The following is a 19435-nucleotide window of genomic DNA, read 5'->3' as shown; positions in this document are numbered from 1 at the left end:
CTGAAAAATAATTTTGAGATTTCTTTGTTTTTTCAAAGTGGATTTTCATGCTTAGAACAATCTATATTAATATATGAATGTATTAATACATATACAATATATATATATAAATATATATACATATATATACAGAAAAATAAAAATACTGTATGTATATATATAAACATGAAATGTATATATGTATATATTTGTATATAGCATTTAGATATATAAATAATATATATATATACAACATATATACGTAATGAAATGAAGAAAAAATATATATATATATATATGTATATGAATATATATATATATATATGAACTGAATGAATAAACAAGTATATATGTATAAAAATATATATGTATATATATAATTGGGATTGAATGAATATGAATATATAAATATATACACAAACGAAAATAAATATATATATCAACACTGAATTAAATATATATATAAACACTGTATATACGAGTATATATATATGAAACTCAAACTAAAATCAAGGCAGAGATAAAAACCGCTCTGATACCAACTGTTAGACATTTATATGTATAAACTGAAATATATATGTTTAAGTATAAAGTGCGGAATTAATCAAACATATATGCACTATAATTTAAGGATCGAAATACCTCCAGCCATTGATTCTTTGAGCATTAATCCCACATAAGCTTGATCTGCAAAAGAAACCGATTGATGTGGGTAATCGGGCTTCCTCGCTCTCTCAACTCTCTTTAGATGGAATTTGCTGTTATGAACAGAATGAGTGAGGAGCTCGGGGACCGAGACCCTATATTTATAGGTGAGATACTCCATCGCATTCGTGCCACATTAATTGTCAGAATATTTTGACAATTAATTCAGGAAATCAAATCAGGTAATGAATATAGGAATCTGACCATATATAGAATATTACGTAATTGATTCTATCCAGATTCAATGAATATAAAATATTCATTTATCAGAATCAATAATATTATTTTATTTCCTTAATTAGAAATATTCTAATAGTATTATCTCTTATACCAATACAACTAAAAGAAGAGTATATCATTACGTGCTAACTATGGAGCCGAATCTCTATAAAATTATTGTGTCTATTTATTTACTTGTTCTAATTATTTACACGCAGTGATTCTGATCATAAATAAAATTCTGTTGTCCAAAATTTGAGGTGATCAACACATGAGTTTGAGGGTTTTGAAGATGAGTTGTACATGTTCCGGCCAAGCCCACAAGGGTTGGGTCGTACATGAGGATTGTATAAATTCTATTTTACTGCTTAGATCGGCTTGTATAAAAATGACTAGTAATGTTTTGCAAAAAATTTAACAGGATCTTGAATATGTGATTATGTTATTTTGGTTTTAAGTAAAAGTAAATTTTATTATTACTGGTTGTTTTACTTAATTAAGTATTTCTATTTTTAATTATTTGGCTTATCGATTCCGATTAACCGGATCAGCATAAGGTAATTATGACATGTGTGGTGTTTTTCTGTCTTTACATGTTATAACAGTATGTTTTCTATTAGAGCCCAAATTTGGACCAGGATTTTCAACCGTCACTAATTATTCAATATTGAGTTCTCTCATATTAATAATTAAGCACTTTAAATACTTTTACATTAAATCAAAATTAATATACTTAGATGATATGAAGCTTCATTAATTGGAACTAAATTAATTGGTGGTGTGGCTCTATAAATATATATAAAAAATACGATTATTATTTATATATATACTCCTCACATGACCGAGTCAACATTGATCAACAATTAAAAATATGGAAACCAAATTAAATTTTATTAAAACCTTAACTAATTAACTATACATACATTAAACAAAATTTCCTATACTATACATATATCGATCGTTTTGCATTTTTTTCTATCATGAAATTACTTTATCCATAATTGCCAACCACATTAATAATTATATACTTTTAAATATATGTAGTTGCATAAACTCTACATTATATATATAGATATTGAACGAGTAATATGTATATATATTGTTTGAAGATAAGGGTATATATCTTATATTATATTGGCCATAATTTATGAGGGTACTCATTGCAATTCAATCATTCATTCTAATGTGCATCCAGCTCTAACATCATTCCACTAGTGCAATTAATTTTAAAATAAATAGGCAGCAATGAAAATTTCTAAAGGACCTATAAATACATAATAAGTATAGAAAAATATATGTCTCTCTATAAAATTTAGTAGTAGATAAGTAAAATAAATTAAATTTGATAGTAAATGTTCTAATTATTTTCATAATGCGATAAGATTATAGTCCTTTATCAAGATATTAATGGAATGGAAAATACATATATTTATAGGTCTTAGGAATGAGATGATGAAGAAAAGAAGGCCACAAAAAATAAAAATGATGATGAGTTAGGAAAGTGGTGATGTCTTTTGTGGTTTTTTTAGTAGCTTAGAGCTTAGCTTAGCTTAGCAACAAAGCGATATTTATATATGTAGAACCGTCCACCCAATTGGTGGCCTAGCTACTCTTTTAAACCAAGCAATGACCAACATCTACAATACCACTTATTTCATTTATACTAACCCTAGAATTCTAGGACCCCACTCCATTACACTACTCTTAACACTTTTTTGCAAATAAAATAAAATAAATAGTTACACCCTTTATTTATGGATCATTCATTTCTTAAAAAATTGCTAATAGAATTAATGGATTTTGTAGAAAGGGGAAAAAATAGTGTTGTTTTTCAACCTAGATGATGTACTCATTTTGAAAATTGGTTCACATGTCTATATATTATTTAAGGAAAATTTGATTAAATATATATTTTTTAGACTACAATTAACTATTAAAATTAAAGTTAATATGTATAGATTTTGCGTGTTAACTTTTTAGTATACTCCTAAATTATTCCTCTCATTATAAAAAACTAAAAAAAAAGAAGAAGAAATCCTCTTTCTGTTCTCTCTTCCCTCTCCCTCTGTCATTTTCTTTCTCATCCAACCGATCACCACAAATCACCCCAAAATTCACCAATTGCACCACCACCCACGACCCTCCCTCCCTCTGGTTCTCTATGGTGCGGGGCCGAAGACCAATGACCCTCCCTCTCTCTTGTTCTCTCTGGTGTGTGATCGACGACCCATGACTACCACCGTCGAACGAACACACGAACAATCTGTGATTTCTTTGTATTTTTTTATTTATTTTTTGGTAAAAATTGAGTTTTTGTGAAATTTGCATTTTTTATAATTTTTTTGTTTATGGTATGGTAGTGGTTCGATAGGATACGATGGTGGGTATGATAGTAGTGCAATCTGGAGGTTAGAAATGAATGTTTAATATAATGGTCCAATGGTGGTACAATGATTGATAAAATACACGATATGATCTGATAGATGTTTAAAATTTAAGGACTATTTCACAAATGCACAAAAAATAACAACAAAAATTACAAAACTACGGTTGTACGAAATTTTAAATATTTTTACGATTTTTATTATTTTATTTACAGAAAATACATAATATTTTATCAGGGCCGGCCCTGAAGAAATGTGGGCCTAAGACGATATAAAATTTTGGGCCCTTAATAAATAAATAAATAAACCTAAGAAAATTACATGCTACATTTCATGACATAAAAGTAAAAAAAATATTAAAAATTTGAAATAAGTTCTAAAGTATCATAAAAATTAGTAGATTTGTATTTTTTTTAATTTGCTCTATCATCCATAGTAATATTTTTATCTTGCCAAAATTTCAACATACAATAAATCAAATTAGAAAAATAAAAGGAAAAACTATCTAGTCTATATTTACTTATAGCTAAAATAATTTTTAGACAACTAAATTAGATTATAATCCATAATTATAATAAGATATTTAAAAAATAAATTAAAATCACTTCAAATAATATTTAAGAAAAAAATTATTTATATTTATTATTGAAATTAAATATTATACTTTGATTAATAATTTTTTTTTCATAATATTAAAAATATAATTTTGATTGAAGCAAGATAAATAGGAAAAAAAAAACATGATAAAAGAAGTAGGAAAATAGACAAGAAAGAAAGAAAATAAAAAAAAAAATAGATAAGCTTATAAAATGTTATATTTAGAAAAAGAAAAAAAAAAGTTTAAATAATATTTATGTATTTAATTTTTTTTTTTTTTACTTTAGTTATTAAGTTTATAAATAATTTTATTTTCAACAAAAACTTAATACCAAAATATGGATTTCTGTGGTTTCGAACTCATGTCCCCTCTGCCAAGGAAAACATAAACCTTATCAATTTATAGGCTGCCACTATGCTGGACTTAATTTAGCTAAAATAAATGTTTATTTTAAATTAATATAATAGTTAAATAATGAGGTCTCAAAATTTTAAATGGGCCCCTAGAAAGAGTGGGCCCTAGGCACGGGCCTAGCCCGCCTGAGGAGATATGAAAAATAAAATTACATTGTCAATATATAATGATTTAATTTTAATTCAAGTGGTTACTTTTTGCTTAATGTAGCAAATTTATCAAATTGTCCATATATAATACAAATATTGGATTTAGTATCTCTGAAAAAAAAAAAAAACTTTGAATTTAGTCATCATTTCGGTAGAAAAAAAAAAATAAATCTCGTTCATAGTTTGAAGGACGAATAAAAATATTGTTAATATTTATAATAATTTTTTAAAAAATATAGCAAATAATTCCATAATTATGGATCGAATCCCGTAGGACAAATTTAATTCTATTTTGTACGTTATATATTAGAGTAAATTGCAGTATAAATATTTAATGTTTTCGATTTTATACACTTAAATACTTAATGTTTATTTTTGGTGGCAAAAATACTTAATGTTACAATTCTCTTACACCGTTACTACCACTTTCGTTATTAACTCATAAATATAGACACGTAGAGGGCTCAAATACATTACATTTATTTATTTTATTTTAAAATTTAATATTCTTAATATAAAAAATTATATATTACTTGTTTTTAATTTAAAAAAAAAATAGGAGAGATGCAATACTAAATTATCATAACTGAGTGAACCGGTATAGTATATGGAACATGATTATCGAATTGAAGTGCTAATATCATGTGAAAATTGTTAATGAGAACACATTTTTTTTTAAACAAGTAGCATTTAGTTTCTGATGTTAAGAATATTCAGTTTTAAAATAAAATAAAAATAAATGTAATGCATCTGAACCCTTCACGTGTCCATATTTATGAGTTAATGGAAGTACTGGTAGTAACGGTGTAAGGGAATTGTAACATTAGGTATTTTTACCACTAAAAATAAATATTAAATATTTAAGTGTATAAAATCAAAAATATAAAGTATTTATGCCGCAATTTACCCTCCATATTATTATGTTATTATATGTGCATGGCATTCTGATTAAGTCAAAATCTCATAATTCCACAAATTATATCAAAAATACTTTGAAATTAACGAACTAATTATATTGGGAGTTATTAATATTGTTACAATTTTCTAATAATTGATTGTGTGCATATTTATTTACAAAGGATTAAAACATTGATATTGAACTGGTCAACCCTAATATTAATAATAGTAGTTTGTTATTTGTTTTGTGTTTGAAATAATTTACTTATTTTTTTTTCAGAGATAAAAGACAAGAAGAGGACTAGGCGCCGTATGGTGGAGACCCACCACCCACCATTCTAGGAGAGTTGTACATGTATAATATACTATAATGTGTTGTGTTGTGTTTTTTTCAAATGTGAATGAAAGAAAGATAAAGACAGTGCTTCTTTTATTATAATCATTTTATGCATATAGCTTAAAAAGAAGCTTCCCCAGAACTAATTGGTTCAATTGTTTACTATTTGTTTGTTTTATGTGGGACAATATCCACAACATTCTCTCCTCAAGATAATGATTATTTTTTACTCATCAATCTTGAACTATATCAGAGTGTACATAGTCATTATCTGTATAGGGGTGGATCGGATATGATCACTTACGTGCAAGGGAATGACTCTGATACCATATTGAGAATCATGAGGTTTCATCTGAAAACCAATTAACTTAATTTTCTACCATTTATTCTATATATGACAATGTTGTCCACAATACCATATATTCACTTCCTGAAAAATTGCATTTTGGGATTATATATTATATACATAATTATCATATACACTATAGATCGACTATAGTACTATACACACACATGTAGTAGTGGACCACAACTACAATGATGTTTAAATATATATGCACTGTACCGCAAATAATAACTAGCTCAAAAACAAAACCTTCTTTTATATATATAGAGAGATTTTCAATCTTTTTTTTCTTCTATATATGCTTTTTATTTATTGATTAGATCCATATTTGAGATCATCACATCGTAATCGACCATATATGTAATGTAAGTAATTAACTCATTTACAGAAACATGCATTATATTAGTTACCCTTTTAATACATAGGTGATCAGTATTGTAAATATACACACATTAGTTTATTATTTTTTTTTTTCGAAGGGGGAGCATATCAAAGAAGGTGACATTTCAATTAATTATTTTAATATCGAGTCCTACACATTTTTATTTAATTAATAAATAATATAAAAAATTACTAATCAATTTTAAATAGGAGTTTTTTTATTTTTACACTTCAATTTTACGAAATTCTACATAGAAATTACTATTGCAACTAGCGTTGCAACTTAAATTGCAATAAAAAATTGTATAAAAATCCTTATTGCAACTAGCGCTGCAACCACTTTAGAAACTAAACTATAAATTTGAAAAAATAATATATAAAGTAATTCCCCTTATAAATATCACTTTAACTTTAACGTAGAGCGGATACCTTAATATATATAATGTGTCATATTAATTAAAGAAAGGACTACATTTAATTAAGAGTCAATCATCTGTTTTATATTATATCCATATATATATATATATTTTGCATGGAAAGGAAGTACTTGATGATGAGTGACATAAAAATGGGTGCAAATTTCCCGAGTCTTGCATTATAAAACGAATTAATGTGTATGTGTATAAAATATGTATTATTTATGAAAAAAAAAATATATATAATATATCTATTCTATATAAAGTGTGCCTATATAATTAAAATTCTTGGTTTATGAGAAATTTATGGGTGACTTTTTATTTTTATTTAATAAAATAATAAAATATTATTTATATATAATAAAATAATAATAAAACCAATCTCATTAATATTTGAACTGATATTTAAGATTGTGATGTTTGTTTTCTTTAATCTTATACTTTTAACTGAATTTAGATGTCTCAAGTATATATATTATATAATGACATATATTTTACTCTCACTATTAATCTTTTATTGTTTCCCATAAATATAATAGTGTGCATTCTTTTTTATTATTATTATAAATTGTTGTCGTTACATATTGAATTTGTATTTGACTTGACTAATCTCAATGATAGTGTGGTAGTGGCTTTTTTACAACAATGTACTTGAGGTCGATAGACGATCAATGTGTGAGTAAAGAGCGAGTACAAATAGTATAGGTATTCTTTCTTTTCTCTTTATCTCTTCATCTCCTATCTCTTTGAATTATATTTGTATTTATAATTTTTATTAATTTATTGCAAATTTCAGTGATGATAATATTGGGTTCGAGATACTTGAGGTTGTATTTTGTTGAAAATACATTAAAGAATAAGAAAAATTGTTACAAATGTTATAAAGAAGATATTTATTTAGTGAATCAATTATAATTTGTGTGGAAATCTCAAATTTTGAGTTATATATATACTTTCTTTCCATGTATAGTTATTCTTCATTAATCTAATCCTTATATATATAATGATTATATTTAATACTATTCATGAAATCTCCATTCTCCCTAAGCAATACATAGTTTATTAGTTTCTATAATTTTGTGCTAATTTTATTTTATATTTTTTATGTGCCAATTATAAAGTGGTAATGTATATATATCTCATATTTTCTTAAGGTAGAGTTTATATTCAATTTCATATATTGGCTAATTGTTGGTACTATCTGGTTCTATTTTTTCGTAATTTTTTGTCTTATTAAACTAATTATTATACTTTAAGTTACTCATTGAGTAAGGTAAAAATTACCTTAACCTCTGAAATTTATACTTAGTTATGAAGATTTTGACAACAAAGCTCAATACAATTTAAGTAAAATCTTATTTTCAAGTTTAGCAACAAAATTCAAAATGAAGAAAAAAAAAAGTTTGAGCATGAATTTAGTGAAGCTATGAAAATTCAAAACATATACTGCTAAGATATTTTTTGAAACAATAATAATCAATTCTTATTTTTCAAATTAAAACAATAATTCAATTAAAAAATTATGGTTATAAAAAATTAAATTAAATTTAAATGTAAACTATACTTAAGATATTTTTCAAAAAATATATAACTTTTATTTTTTCTCAAATTATCTTAAGAATTATTTTAGAATATGTATATATTTTCACATTATATATGTATGACTAAGTTTTTAAATTAATTAATATAGCATATTATTATTAATAAATTAACTACGTTAAATAATAGGTATGGTTATATATGTAGAATATAATTAAAACAATTATTCTATAGATTTTAAAATAAATATCACTAATAATTATTATAATCTATAAAATTGATTGTTATATCTATTTTCTATATAAAGTGTGCCTATATAACAAAATTCTTGGTTTATGAGAAATTCATGGATGACTTTTTATTTATATTAAAAATAAAATAGTTTATTAATAAAAATAATATAGTTTATGAGAAATTCATGGGTTACTTTATATAATGAAATAAATAAAATAAATCTCATTAAATCTAACAAATACAATTGGGTTTTTGCTTTATATTATATATATATTGCTAAATAATTTTTCTATTTGTTTTTTTTGGCTCGATCAGGTTATAATTGTTTGCCTCCACATCTAAATCTGAATATATAAAATGTGGCTATATAAACGAATTTTTAGTTTATGAGAAATTATTGACTGACTTTTTTTAAAAATATTATCTTTTTTTTTTATATAAAATGTGGCTATGTAACAGAATTCTTGGTTTAATATTATTATTTATTTTTCTGTCAAAATATTAACAGAATATTCTAATACTTGACAGAATATTCTGATTAGAAAACGTTAATTATAATTGATTAATTTTATATAAATAATCCTACCAAAATTTAATCTAACAAATTTCTCTGTCTAGAGCAAAAATCACAGCCTCCAACATAACGTTTACCAGTTTATAACCTTAGTTATAATTTCTTAAGCTATATTTTATAATTTTAATTTTCATATTAAAATTTGAAAAATACTAATGAAGACAACATGCTACATGCTATTATACAAAAGTATTACATTTATATATCCCACGATGTTTCAAAAATACTTTTGAAAGTTCATCTTGAATTAATTATTAATATGTAATAAAAGATATTAGTTATTATATTATTACTTCAAACAAAGGAAAGTTCTAGCGGTACTTTTACTTTCTAATCATCTCTTGGTTTCGGGCAGAAAGTCATATTCATGTGTTATGTGTACGTTAAATTTTTGTTAATAGGCCAGGGAAGAGAGTATAGTCTTACAAAACTTGAAATGTGAACCTGAGTTGTCAGCATATACATAACCTCAATTTTGGCTTCTTTAACCAGCTGCCACACACAAGTTACTTACTCTAAATTTATAACCATTTACAATTTTTTAACACTCAAAAAGTTACCAAGTTTGTTTTCTATAGCTCTACTTATTAAGGTAGAAAAATATTTTCAGATTGACTCTTCTATTCCGTTTATTAAATGAATTGTTTTCAAGTTGACACATTAACTTAAAAATGACACAATAATGACCTACTACAAAGTATACACTTATATTCATTCTATTTATTGAGAATCAAAACTTCAATCTTCTCCACTTGATTAGCCAGACACACACAATATTATTTGGACATAAACACAGGACACAATATTATAACTCAAACTCATAAACACTTAGTCGAAACTTGAATGAATAATGCCACTCTTTTAAGTTTTAAGACTGTATATGACTAGGCAATTTTGATTATTGTATTATCATTGCTGCTACATAGTTGATCATTTTTAGATTTTTGATGTGAATTTTGTATTGTGAGCTTTTTACAGTTTCTAATAGACTTCAATGAGTAATAGATTTATATAATTATACTTGGAATAAATTTTGATAATGTTGTTTGGTAGATTCCTATTTTGTTATTAGGTAACATAATATTATTATTCGTTAGGTCTGTCACAATTATTAGAATGAATCAATTTAAAACTCTTTCACTATATTGAAAGGTGAGATTGATTTTAATACGAGCTTAATTATATATTTTATTTTGTATATCTATTGTTTTATTTGAAAACAGATGAATAAATGACTACACTATATACAACAATTAAGGACATCACTCCAACTACAGAAAGTTGGAAGAATAAAATGAGAGTGTTAGAAAAATTTGAAAAGCGGACAAATAAGAGTTCACCACTCAAATATCAAATACTTAATGTTAGCAGACAAAAAAGTATACAATTAATTAATTTACCGTTGAAATTGTCAATACTCTACTAATAAATGCTATATTTTCTGAATTTTTCCTGTACACCCGTTGCAACAAATTATTATTTCATAAATATATATTTTTTTTCCTTAAAAATGAACACAGGGTAATGATGTTGAACCTAATAAGTACTAATAATATATATTTTTTATTTTTAATTGTATCACTTTTTAATAACGTAGAAAAAAAACTAACATAAAATTTAGTATTTGTGCCTCGTAACTTTTTGCTAGTATATATAATATGTATAAAACATAAATAATCGGGTTTAATTAGAGTAGGTAAAATAAATTAAATAAAATAAAATTGGGCGCCGGCTGATCGATCGAAACAAAAATCAAGGTGTCTACTCTTTACTGATTAGGAATAATTGTTTTTACATTTTAATTTATATTCAATTTTATTTTTGTGTATTATATATAGTAATGATAATCAACTTAATATATCATTCGAATAGTAAAAAAGTAATATTGGAGATTAGGCAACAAATATATTTTCCGTGTGACATATTAGCAAGTGGAAAAAATAAATGTTTTTGACGGAATTAAATAATGGATAGTTCTCTATCCAAGCCATTCCAATGGATTGATTTGTAGAAGCTTAACAAGCTAAACTAGAAATGGTAGAAACCAAAAAAGAAATCTCAGAGAAAAAGGAAGAGAAACACAGAGAGAGAATTATTAGCTAGAGAGAATTATTAGCTGAAAAGCTTAACTCGAAAATGAACACAACCCTTTTATTTATAGTCAAGGAATTACAAGGCAAAGCAAAAATTTGGGTCTATCATTATTTGGCTCTACTAAACTCAAACCATACACACTCTCTTCACAAATGAAGGGTGCCCCACACCACATGCTATAACTTGTCAACATGCGTTGAGTTGAATATCTCTATTCTAGGAATTTTGAATAATTTATATACCGTACTAAATTAAAATCAATGTGTAGATTGAGAATCTAATAAGTAGTTTGATATGAAATTATTGACTTTTTTTTATGTAGTTTCACTAGTACATCCCTAGAATATTATTAACAGAAATAATTTATTCTCTTTTTCTTTGGTGACATTGAGATTAGGGGAATTCGATTTTAGGTTTGTGAGAGACAATATTTGTAAATGCCCAACTATACATAAATTATTCAATATTTATACAAGTAGAATCTCTATTCAAGAATATAATTAAGATTAAGTAAATTATATTCTAATAGAGAAATTATATATAACTAAATAAAATAAAAATAAATCAAAACACAATAAAAATATCAATGTAACAACAATAGCAATAAATAATCATTAATATTATATTATAATAAAATTATGAGTAAATATAATATTTATATATGTATTACAATTTAGAATAAAATTATTATAATTTTATATGAATAAATCTATATGTATATATAATTATTTTTATGTTGAGATATATTTTCTTAATACGGCACTTAAAAAATGCATAACTAATTATAATTTAAATGTTATTTTTAAATAAAAGTTTTAATGTATATACACTCAAATGAGTAATATTATTAGATACACATTTAAATTGTACATACTTATTACACACAATGATATATAATGAATATTAGTCATTTATATTTTTAAAGCGAGATTATATAACTTTTTAATTATATGATAGAGATTAATTATACATTATTATATGTATAAAGTGTGTCCCAATCATTTATATCCTGGATCACACAACATATATTTCCAAAAAAAAAAAAAAGTGGTTAAATAAGTGAAGTTAGAGAAGAATGAGTTGTAGTATTCAACTTTTTGGACCATGTCAATAGATACAAATATATATGGTGATGGAGCCAAAATTAAAGAGGGATAAGAATATAATGTTCCTCCAAGACGGTTTACTGTTATACATAATCAAAGAGGTATCTATGACGCAATATATACACGTACATTTATGGGTGATTATCAAAGGGAAATCTAATTTTTTAGGCATTAATTGGACTAAAATTAGTCCATTCAAAATTTGTAAAATAGGTTAATTTTTACTAAAATTCTATTTTACCCCCTCTTATTCTAAAAATTGACTCTCTCTTCCTCTCCTTTGTCTCTTTCTCTGGAACTCTATCGAACCCACTGAACCCACCACCACGAAGGAAAAGAGCCACCAAACCCACCATATGAGCACCACTCGACCCACCATCTGAGGACGAACACCCACTCCACCCACCACCTAGTTGACCCACCACGAAGACGAACAACCACCAAAGTAGGATTTTTCCTATGCTATTTTTGAATGTTCCTTTTTATTGATTTAGGGTTAAATATTATTTATTGATAGATTTAGGGTCTGATATGTGCGTTTTGGGTTAGATTTAGGGTTAGATTTAAATTTGTGATTTCTGGGTTAAAAAATATATTTTCTAGAAAGGCCTGATCCAAGTCCGATGCATTTCCGATGTAGGTCCAATGCATCGTGATGAAAAGTTGAATCTAGGTTGAAGACAAATGCCCGATATAGGACCTAATAGGGCCAGATGACTAGTTTGATGGCTAAGGTATGGTCTACTGAAATATTTGAATTCTTTGTGCTCTTATATTGGGATCTATGGTCTATTAGAAATATTGTTCTGCATGGGGGAGTTGCACCAAAGGCATGTGATATTTTGAATTGGTGTGGGAAGTATGTTGCTGAACTGAGAAATGCTAGTCCGTAGAAGAAGCTTCAACAGCAGTGGGAATTAGCCAGACGGCAGCTGCCTCTTGAAGGCCATTATACCATAAATGTCGATGTTGGTGTTAGCAACCTGATGGGGTAACGAGTGTGAGGCTGGTTGTTCGTAATTGATGGTTTGATAATAAATTTGTATTGGTTTAGATTTGGAATAGGTGGATATGTGGTTAATGGTTTGTTGTGGTAATGTAGTGAAGTAGTGATGTTGATGAGTAGTTGTTGATTTAGTATAAGAAATGAGTTTGGCTTAGAATAGAGGGTTGATTGAGAAAGTAGTAAAGTTTTTATTGATAGTTTGGAACTTTGGTTTTTTGGTGTTGGTTGTTTTTTGTTGGTTACAACTTGGAACCCTTGAAGGGGTATTTATAGTTGCTCACCCCTTACATTTTATGGCTAGAATTATTTCTTCTAGATCCTTCTTTTACTAGAAGGAATTATATCCAAACAAATCTAAATGTTTCTAGAATACAACATAACTAGTATATTCTAGACTTAATCTAATCTAGAATTCTCTTAAGTTCTTAGATAATTTTTCTACAAGTGTATAGAAATTTCTAGACTAAATTGTGTAGAAATGTGTAGCAAATTTCATCACTCCTCCTTGGTACACATTTCGGTAACTCCAATCATGTCTCGCAGTAGCTTGAACTTGCCTCTTGGTAGTACCTTTGTGAATATGTCGGCTACCTGCTCTTCAGTCTTGCAGTGCTTGAGCTCGATTTCTTTGTTTGCTTCTGCTTCCCTGATGAAATGGTACTTGATGCTTATATGCTTAGTTCTACTATGAAATACTGGATTTTTTGCCATTGCTATAGCTGATTTGCTATCGCAATATATCTTTGTAGCTTCTTCTTGTAATTCTCCCATGTCTTCAAGTATTCTTTTGAGCCATATAGCTTGGCTTGTAGTCATTGTTGCTGCAATGTACTCTGCTTCAGCTGATGATTGTGCATCAGTTGCTTGCTTCTTTGATGCCCATGAAAATATTCCTGATTCAAGTGTGAAGGCATATCCTGACTGTTGGGTTTTATGCCCTAAATAAAACTCATTTCAATATAATCAGATTTACTTATTAATATAGATCAGAAATAACATTTAATGTTGCATGGTTCACATGGTTTATTTCATGATTATATGTACATAATGTATGAATTCATCTGAAACCCTTTTCACATACTTGATCCCGTTTATTGTGTTGTCAACACATTAGAAAGTAAACATGACTATGTGAATAAAGTTTCCTAGATTTATCAGACACAGGGTTTTACTGATATGATAATCTACAACAAGAGTTTACTTGCATTTGGAGAAATACTATGTTCTTTCCAGAGCATTGGTTAAAGTAAAGCTCAGGTTGGATGCATGGAATATGCATCGGAAGGGACCGATATTGAACTTTGACTTAGATTTATTAAAGTTACCGTAATATCTATTCAAGTCAATATCGCCTAGTTGATCCTAGATCAAATGATCTTAATCCTGTTATGATTAGGCTCAATCTCAAGAGGCTATTCGTGTTCTTTGATTTGTTAGTTAAGCCTACTTTTGGGTCAGGGTGATACGTACATTTTGGGAACACGGTAGTGCAATTGAGTGGGAGCGCTAACATAAACATGGAATCTATAGCTTCTATCTGGCGAATAGTAAGTAAAGGATGATCTCCTTCGAGCTTGACCAAACGAAAATAAATGGTGGAGATCTCATTTCACATAAGCTGAAATATCATTTATACGGGGTTAAGTGTTTTAAGGATTAAATACATTGTAGGGTGTAACGATAATCTAATCCCTTTACAGTGTAGATCATTCATATAGAGGATCATTGATCAAATTAGGATTATAACAATGGATAACTAATGATGTGTCTATATGGTGGAACATATAGAGCATTCTATATACTGAGAGTGCAATTCTAAGTTCTATGCGTGGATTCAACGAAGAATTAATAAGTCAGTGAATTTAGGTTATAAATTCTTGATCTGCTTATTGGAAGCTCGGTTATATAGACCCATGGTCCCCCCACTAGTTGAGATAATATTGCTTGTAAGACTCATATAATTGGTTTTGATTAATCAATTATAATTCTCAAATTAGACTATGTCTATTTGTGAATTTTTCACTAAGTAAGGGCGAAATTGTAAAGAAAGAGTTTTAGGGGCATATTTGTTAATTATGATACTTTGTATGGTTCAATTAATAAATATGATAAATGACAATATTATTTAATAATTATTTATAGTTATTAAATAGTTAGAATTGGCATTTAAATGGTTGAATTAGAAAATTAGCGTTTTTGAGAAAATCAGATGCAGAATTGAGAAAACTGCAAAATTCAAGTAAGGCCCATTACACTACATGGTCGGCCACTTGGAATGATTTTTCAAACTGATATTTTCATTATTTTAATGCCAAATAATTCAAACCTAACCCTAGTGGAATGCTATAAATAGATAGTGAAGGCTTTAGGAAATTCACACTAAAATTTCTACACACTAAATTTTCTACTTTTTCCTTCAGAGAAAAACCTGAGCCTCTCTCTCCCTATCTGGCTGCCCACTCCCTCTCTCTCTTCCTCCTTGAGATTTCGAAATACTTATTGTTAGAGTAGTGCCCACACACAGCAAGTGATACCTCAATCATAGTGAGGAAGATCGTGAAGAAAGACTTTCAACAAGAAGGAGTTTCAGCACTAAAGATTCAGAGAAAGAGATCCAGGTTCAGATATTGATAATGCTCTGCTACAGAAAGGAATCAAGGGCTAGATATCTGAACGGAAGGAGTCATTATATTCCGCTGCACCCAATGTAAGGTTTACTAAACTTTATATGTGTTTATTTCATCGTTTTAGAAAGTTCATATTTAGGGTGTTAATCAACATACTTGTGACTAGAGCTAAGATCCTGGTAAAATAATTTACAACACTGACGTGCTCTTCATGTCGTCCATGGATCCTGCCCAGTCACTATCTGTGTAGCCCACAAGTTTTGAGTCACTAGTAACTCCGTACCATATTCCGTAAAATTTTGTTCCTTGCAAGTATCTGAGGATTCGCTTGGCTGCTACGTAGTGAACTTGACTTGGATCATGCATGAATCTTGATAGGAGACTAACTGCGTACATTATGTCTGGTCTTGTAGCAGTTAGATATAGTAGGCTGCCAACTAGACTTCGAAATTTTGATTCATCAACTTTCGGTGAGCCATCTTCTTTCTTGAGAACTTTGTTGTTGTCTAATGGAGTTGATACAGTATTGCATCCCTCCATTTTGAATTTCTTTAATAGTGTCTCTGTATACTTCTTTTGTGAGATGAAGATCCCATCTTCTTTTTGCGTTATTTCGATCCCGAGAAAGTAGTGCATTAATCCCAGGTCGGTCATCTCAAATTTTTTCATCATGTCTTCTTTAAACTTCTTTATCATCTTCTCATTATTGCTTGTGTAGATGAGATCATCAATGTATAAAGAGACAATTAGAGTATCATTCGTACCTTGAGTTTTGATGTAAAGAGTTGGCTCACTCTTGCTCCTCCTGAATCCTTGCTCGGTAAAGTAGCTGTCAATTCTGCTATACCAAGATCGCGGAGCTTGCTTTAGGCCATATAAAGCCTTTTTCAATTTGAGGACTTTATCTTCCTGTCCTTGTACCACGAACCCTTGAGGTTGCTCCACATAAATTTCTTTTTCAAGATAACCATTTAGAAATGCTGACTTCATATCGAGTTGAAAAATCTTCCATTTCTTCTGTGCGGCTAGAGCTATTAAAGCCGTAATAGTGTCAAGGCGTGCAACTGGAGCAAATGTTTCGTTGTAGTCGACTCCGTATTGTTCTGAGTATCCTTTCGCAACTAATCTTGCTTTGTGCTTTTGGATACAGCCATCTGCGTTGAGCTTTATCTTGTAGACCCACTTGACTCCTATAGTATCTTTGCCTTGTGGACGATCTACAAGCTCCCAAGTCTCATTCTTCATAATCATCTTTATCTCTTCATTCATAGCTTTTCTCCATACTTCTTATTTATGAGTTGTCTCAAAGCTTTCTGGCTCCATAAGTACTAAGTTGCATGTCTCATAGATTTCTGATTGTGGTCTTGTTCGCCTTACTGGTGAGTCTGGCGGAGATTCTATGACTTGTGTAAGTTCTTGTGTTGTTGGTTGAGTAAGAACTTCATTTTGATCAGTTTCTTGTCTTGGCGGTAGAGGAATATTGACTGAATTTCTTTCAACTTCTTGTGTCTCCCAGTTGTATGCAGCATCTTCATCAAATTTTACGTCTCGACTGATTATTAGCTTGTTTGTTTCTAAGCTATAAACTCGATAACCTTTTGATTGAGTACTATAGCCTAAGAAGATTCCTTTCCGAGTCTTCTCATCAAGCTTGCCTTTTTTCTCTTTTGGAATGTGACTGTAGCATATGCAGCCGAAGACTTTGAGATGCTTTGCTGATGGCTTACGTCCGCTCCAAGCTTCGATCGGTGTCTTATTCTGCACGACTTTGGTTGGACATCGGTTGAGCAAGTAGACTGCAGTGCTTACTGCTTCTGCCCAAAATCGTTTTGGGAGACCTTTCTTTAGCAGCATGGCTCTTGCTGCCTCCATAACAGTCCTATTTTTCCTTTCAGATACGCCGTTTTGTTCTGGTGCGTATCCAACAGTGAGTTGGTGCTCCATGCCTTCATCTTCATAGAACTTGTTGAATTCATTAGAAGTGTATTCTTTGCCTCTATCACTTCTAATTGTCTTGATGTAGTGACCGCTTTGTTTTTCGACACGGGATTTGAATTTTTTGAAAATATTGAAGACTTGCGATTTTTGTTGCATAAAATAAACCTATGTCATTCTAGTAAAGTCGTCAATGAAGAGAATGAAGTACCTGTTTTGGTCATTTGATGGAGTGCGCATTGTCCCACAAACATCTGTATGGACCAGCTCCAGTGGCTTTTTGGCTCTCCAAGTTTTGCCAGATGGAAAAGGTTGTCGATGTTGTTTCCCGAGATGCATCCTTCGCAGACTGTGTTGATCTCCTTCATTGCTGGGAGGTCTCGCATCATATTCTTCTGCTTGAGGATCTTTAGCCCATGGAAGTTGAAGTGACCAAACCTTCTATGCCATAGCCATGACTCATCTGTTTGCGCTTGCATTGCCACATTGCTTGCATATCTCCATTGTATGGGAAAGCATCTATTTTCTTTCATTTTTACCTTTGCAATTTGAAAGGATTTATCTTGCTTATCATAGATTGTGCAAGAATCTCCTTCAAAATGCAAAGAGTACCCATTTTCAATCATTTGACCTACACTAAGTAGGTTTTGATCAATGTTGGGTACCAAGAGTACATCATTGATGTATCTCTTGCCTTTTTTAGTGTCAATGGCAATGGTGCCTTTGCCGACTGCTTCCATCAAGTCACCATTACTGATTTTTACTTTAGTCTTGGATCTATCAAGACTACAAAAGATGCTTTCGTTTTTCGTCATGTGGTTACTGCAACCACTATCAAGATACCAAGTATCTTTTTCTTCTTCTGATGCAACTTGGCAGACATAGAAGAGAGTACTTTCATCATTTTTCTCTTCGGAAAAATTAGCTTGATGGGATTTCTTTAAACGACAAGTTTTTTCAGTGTGGCCAAATTTTTTACAATTTTGGCACTATGGTTTTCCTTTAAACCAGCAGTCTTTCTCCAAGTGACTTTTTCTTTTACAAATGCCACATGGAGGATACTTGTCCTTATTTTATTTTTGTTTTTCTTGTGTCTTTTTCCCATCAGCTTTTGATTTTTGAGACCGCGGATTGATTTTAGACTGAAAGGCATTTTCAGCTTCACTTTCCTTATGCCTTTCTCGTCTATTTTCATATGCTTCAAGAGAGCCCATTAGTTCAGTTGGTGATAGAGTTTCTAAATCTTTAGTTTCCTCTATCACAGAAACTATTGAATCATATTTTTTTGTACAAGAAATTAGTATCTTTTGTACTATATTCTTGTCAGAAATTATTTCTCCATAGGCTTCCATTTGATTTACTATTTCTTTAATTCTAGAATAGTAATCTTTTGCAGTCTCATTATCTTTCATTCTAAGATTCTCAAAATCTCTTCTAAGCTTTTTAAGTCTAACTGCGCGTACCTTGACTGTTCCTTGGAACTCCTCCTGCAGCG

At 29.0% G+C, this 19435-nt stretch overlaps 1 protein-coding gene across 1 annotated transcript; it reads right to left on the bottom strand.

The window, feature by feature from the left end:
* Nucleotides 1-18113: 18113 nt before the first annotated feature.
* Nucleotides 18114-18755, bottom strand: LOC133030429 (uncharacterized). Its single transcript, XM_061103168.1, has one exon. The coding sequence runs from the start codon at nt 18753-18755 to the stop codon at nt 18114-18116; it is 642 nt and encodes a 213-aa protein (XP_060959151.1).
* Between the last annotated feature and the right edge of the window lie 680 nt (nt 18756-19435).

Source organism: Cannabis sativa, chromosome 8 (genome assembly GCF_029168945.1).
Source record: "Cannabis sativa cultivar Pink pepper isolate KNU-18-1 chromosome 8, ASM2916894v1, whole genome shotgun sequence".
NCBI lineage: Eukaryota > Viridiplantae > Streptophyta > Magnoliopsida > Rosales > Cannabaceae > Cannabis > Cannabis sativa.
Note: the sequence above shows the minus strand (reverse complement) of the source record. Positions and strands in the feature narration are given on the sequence as shown.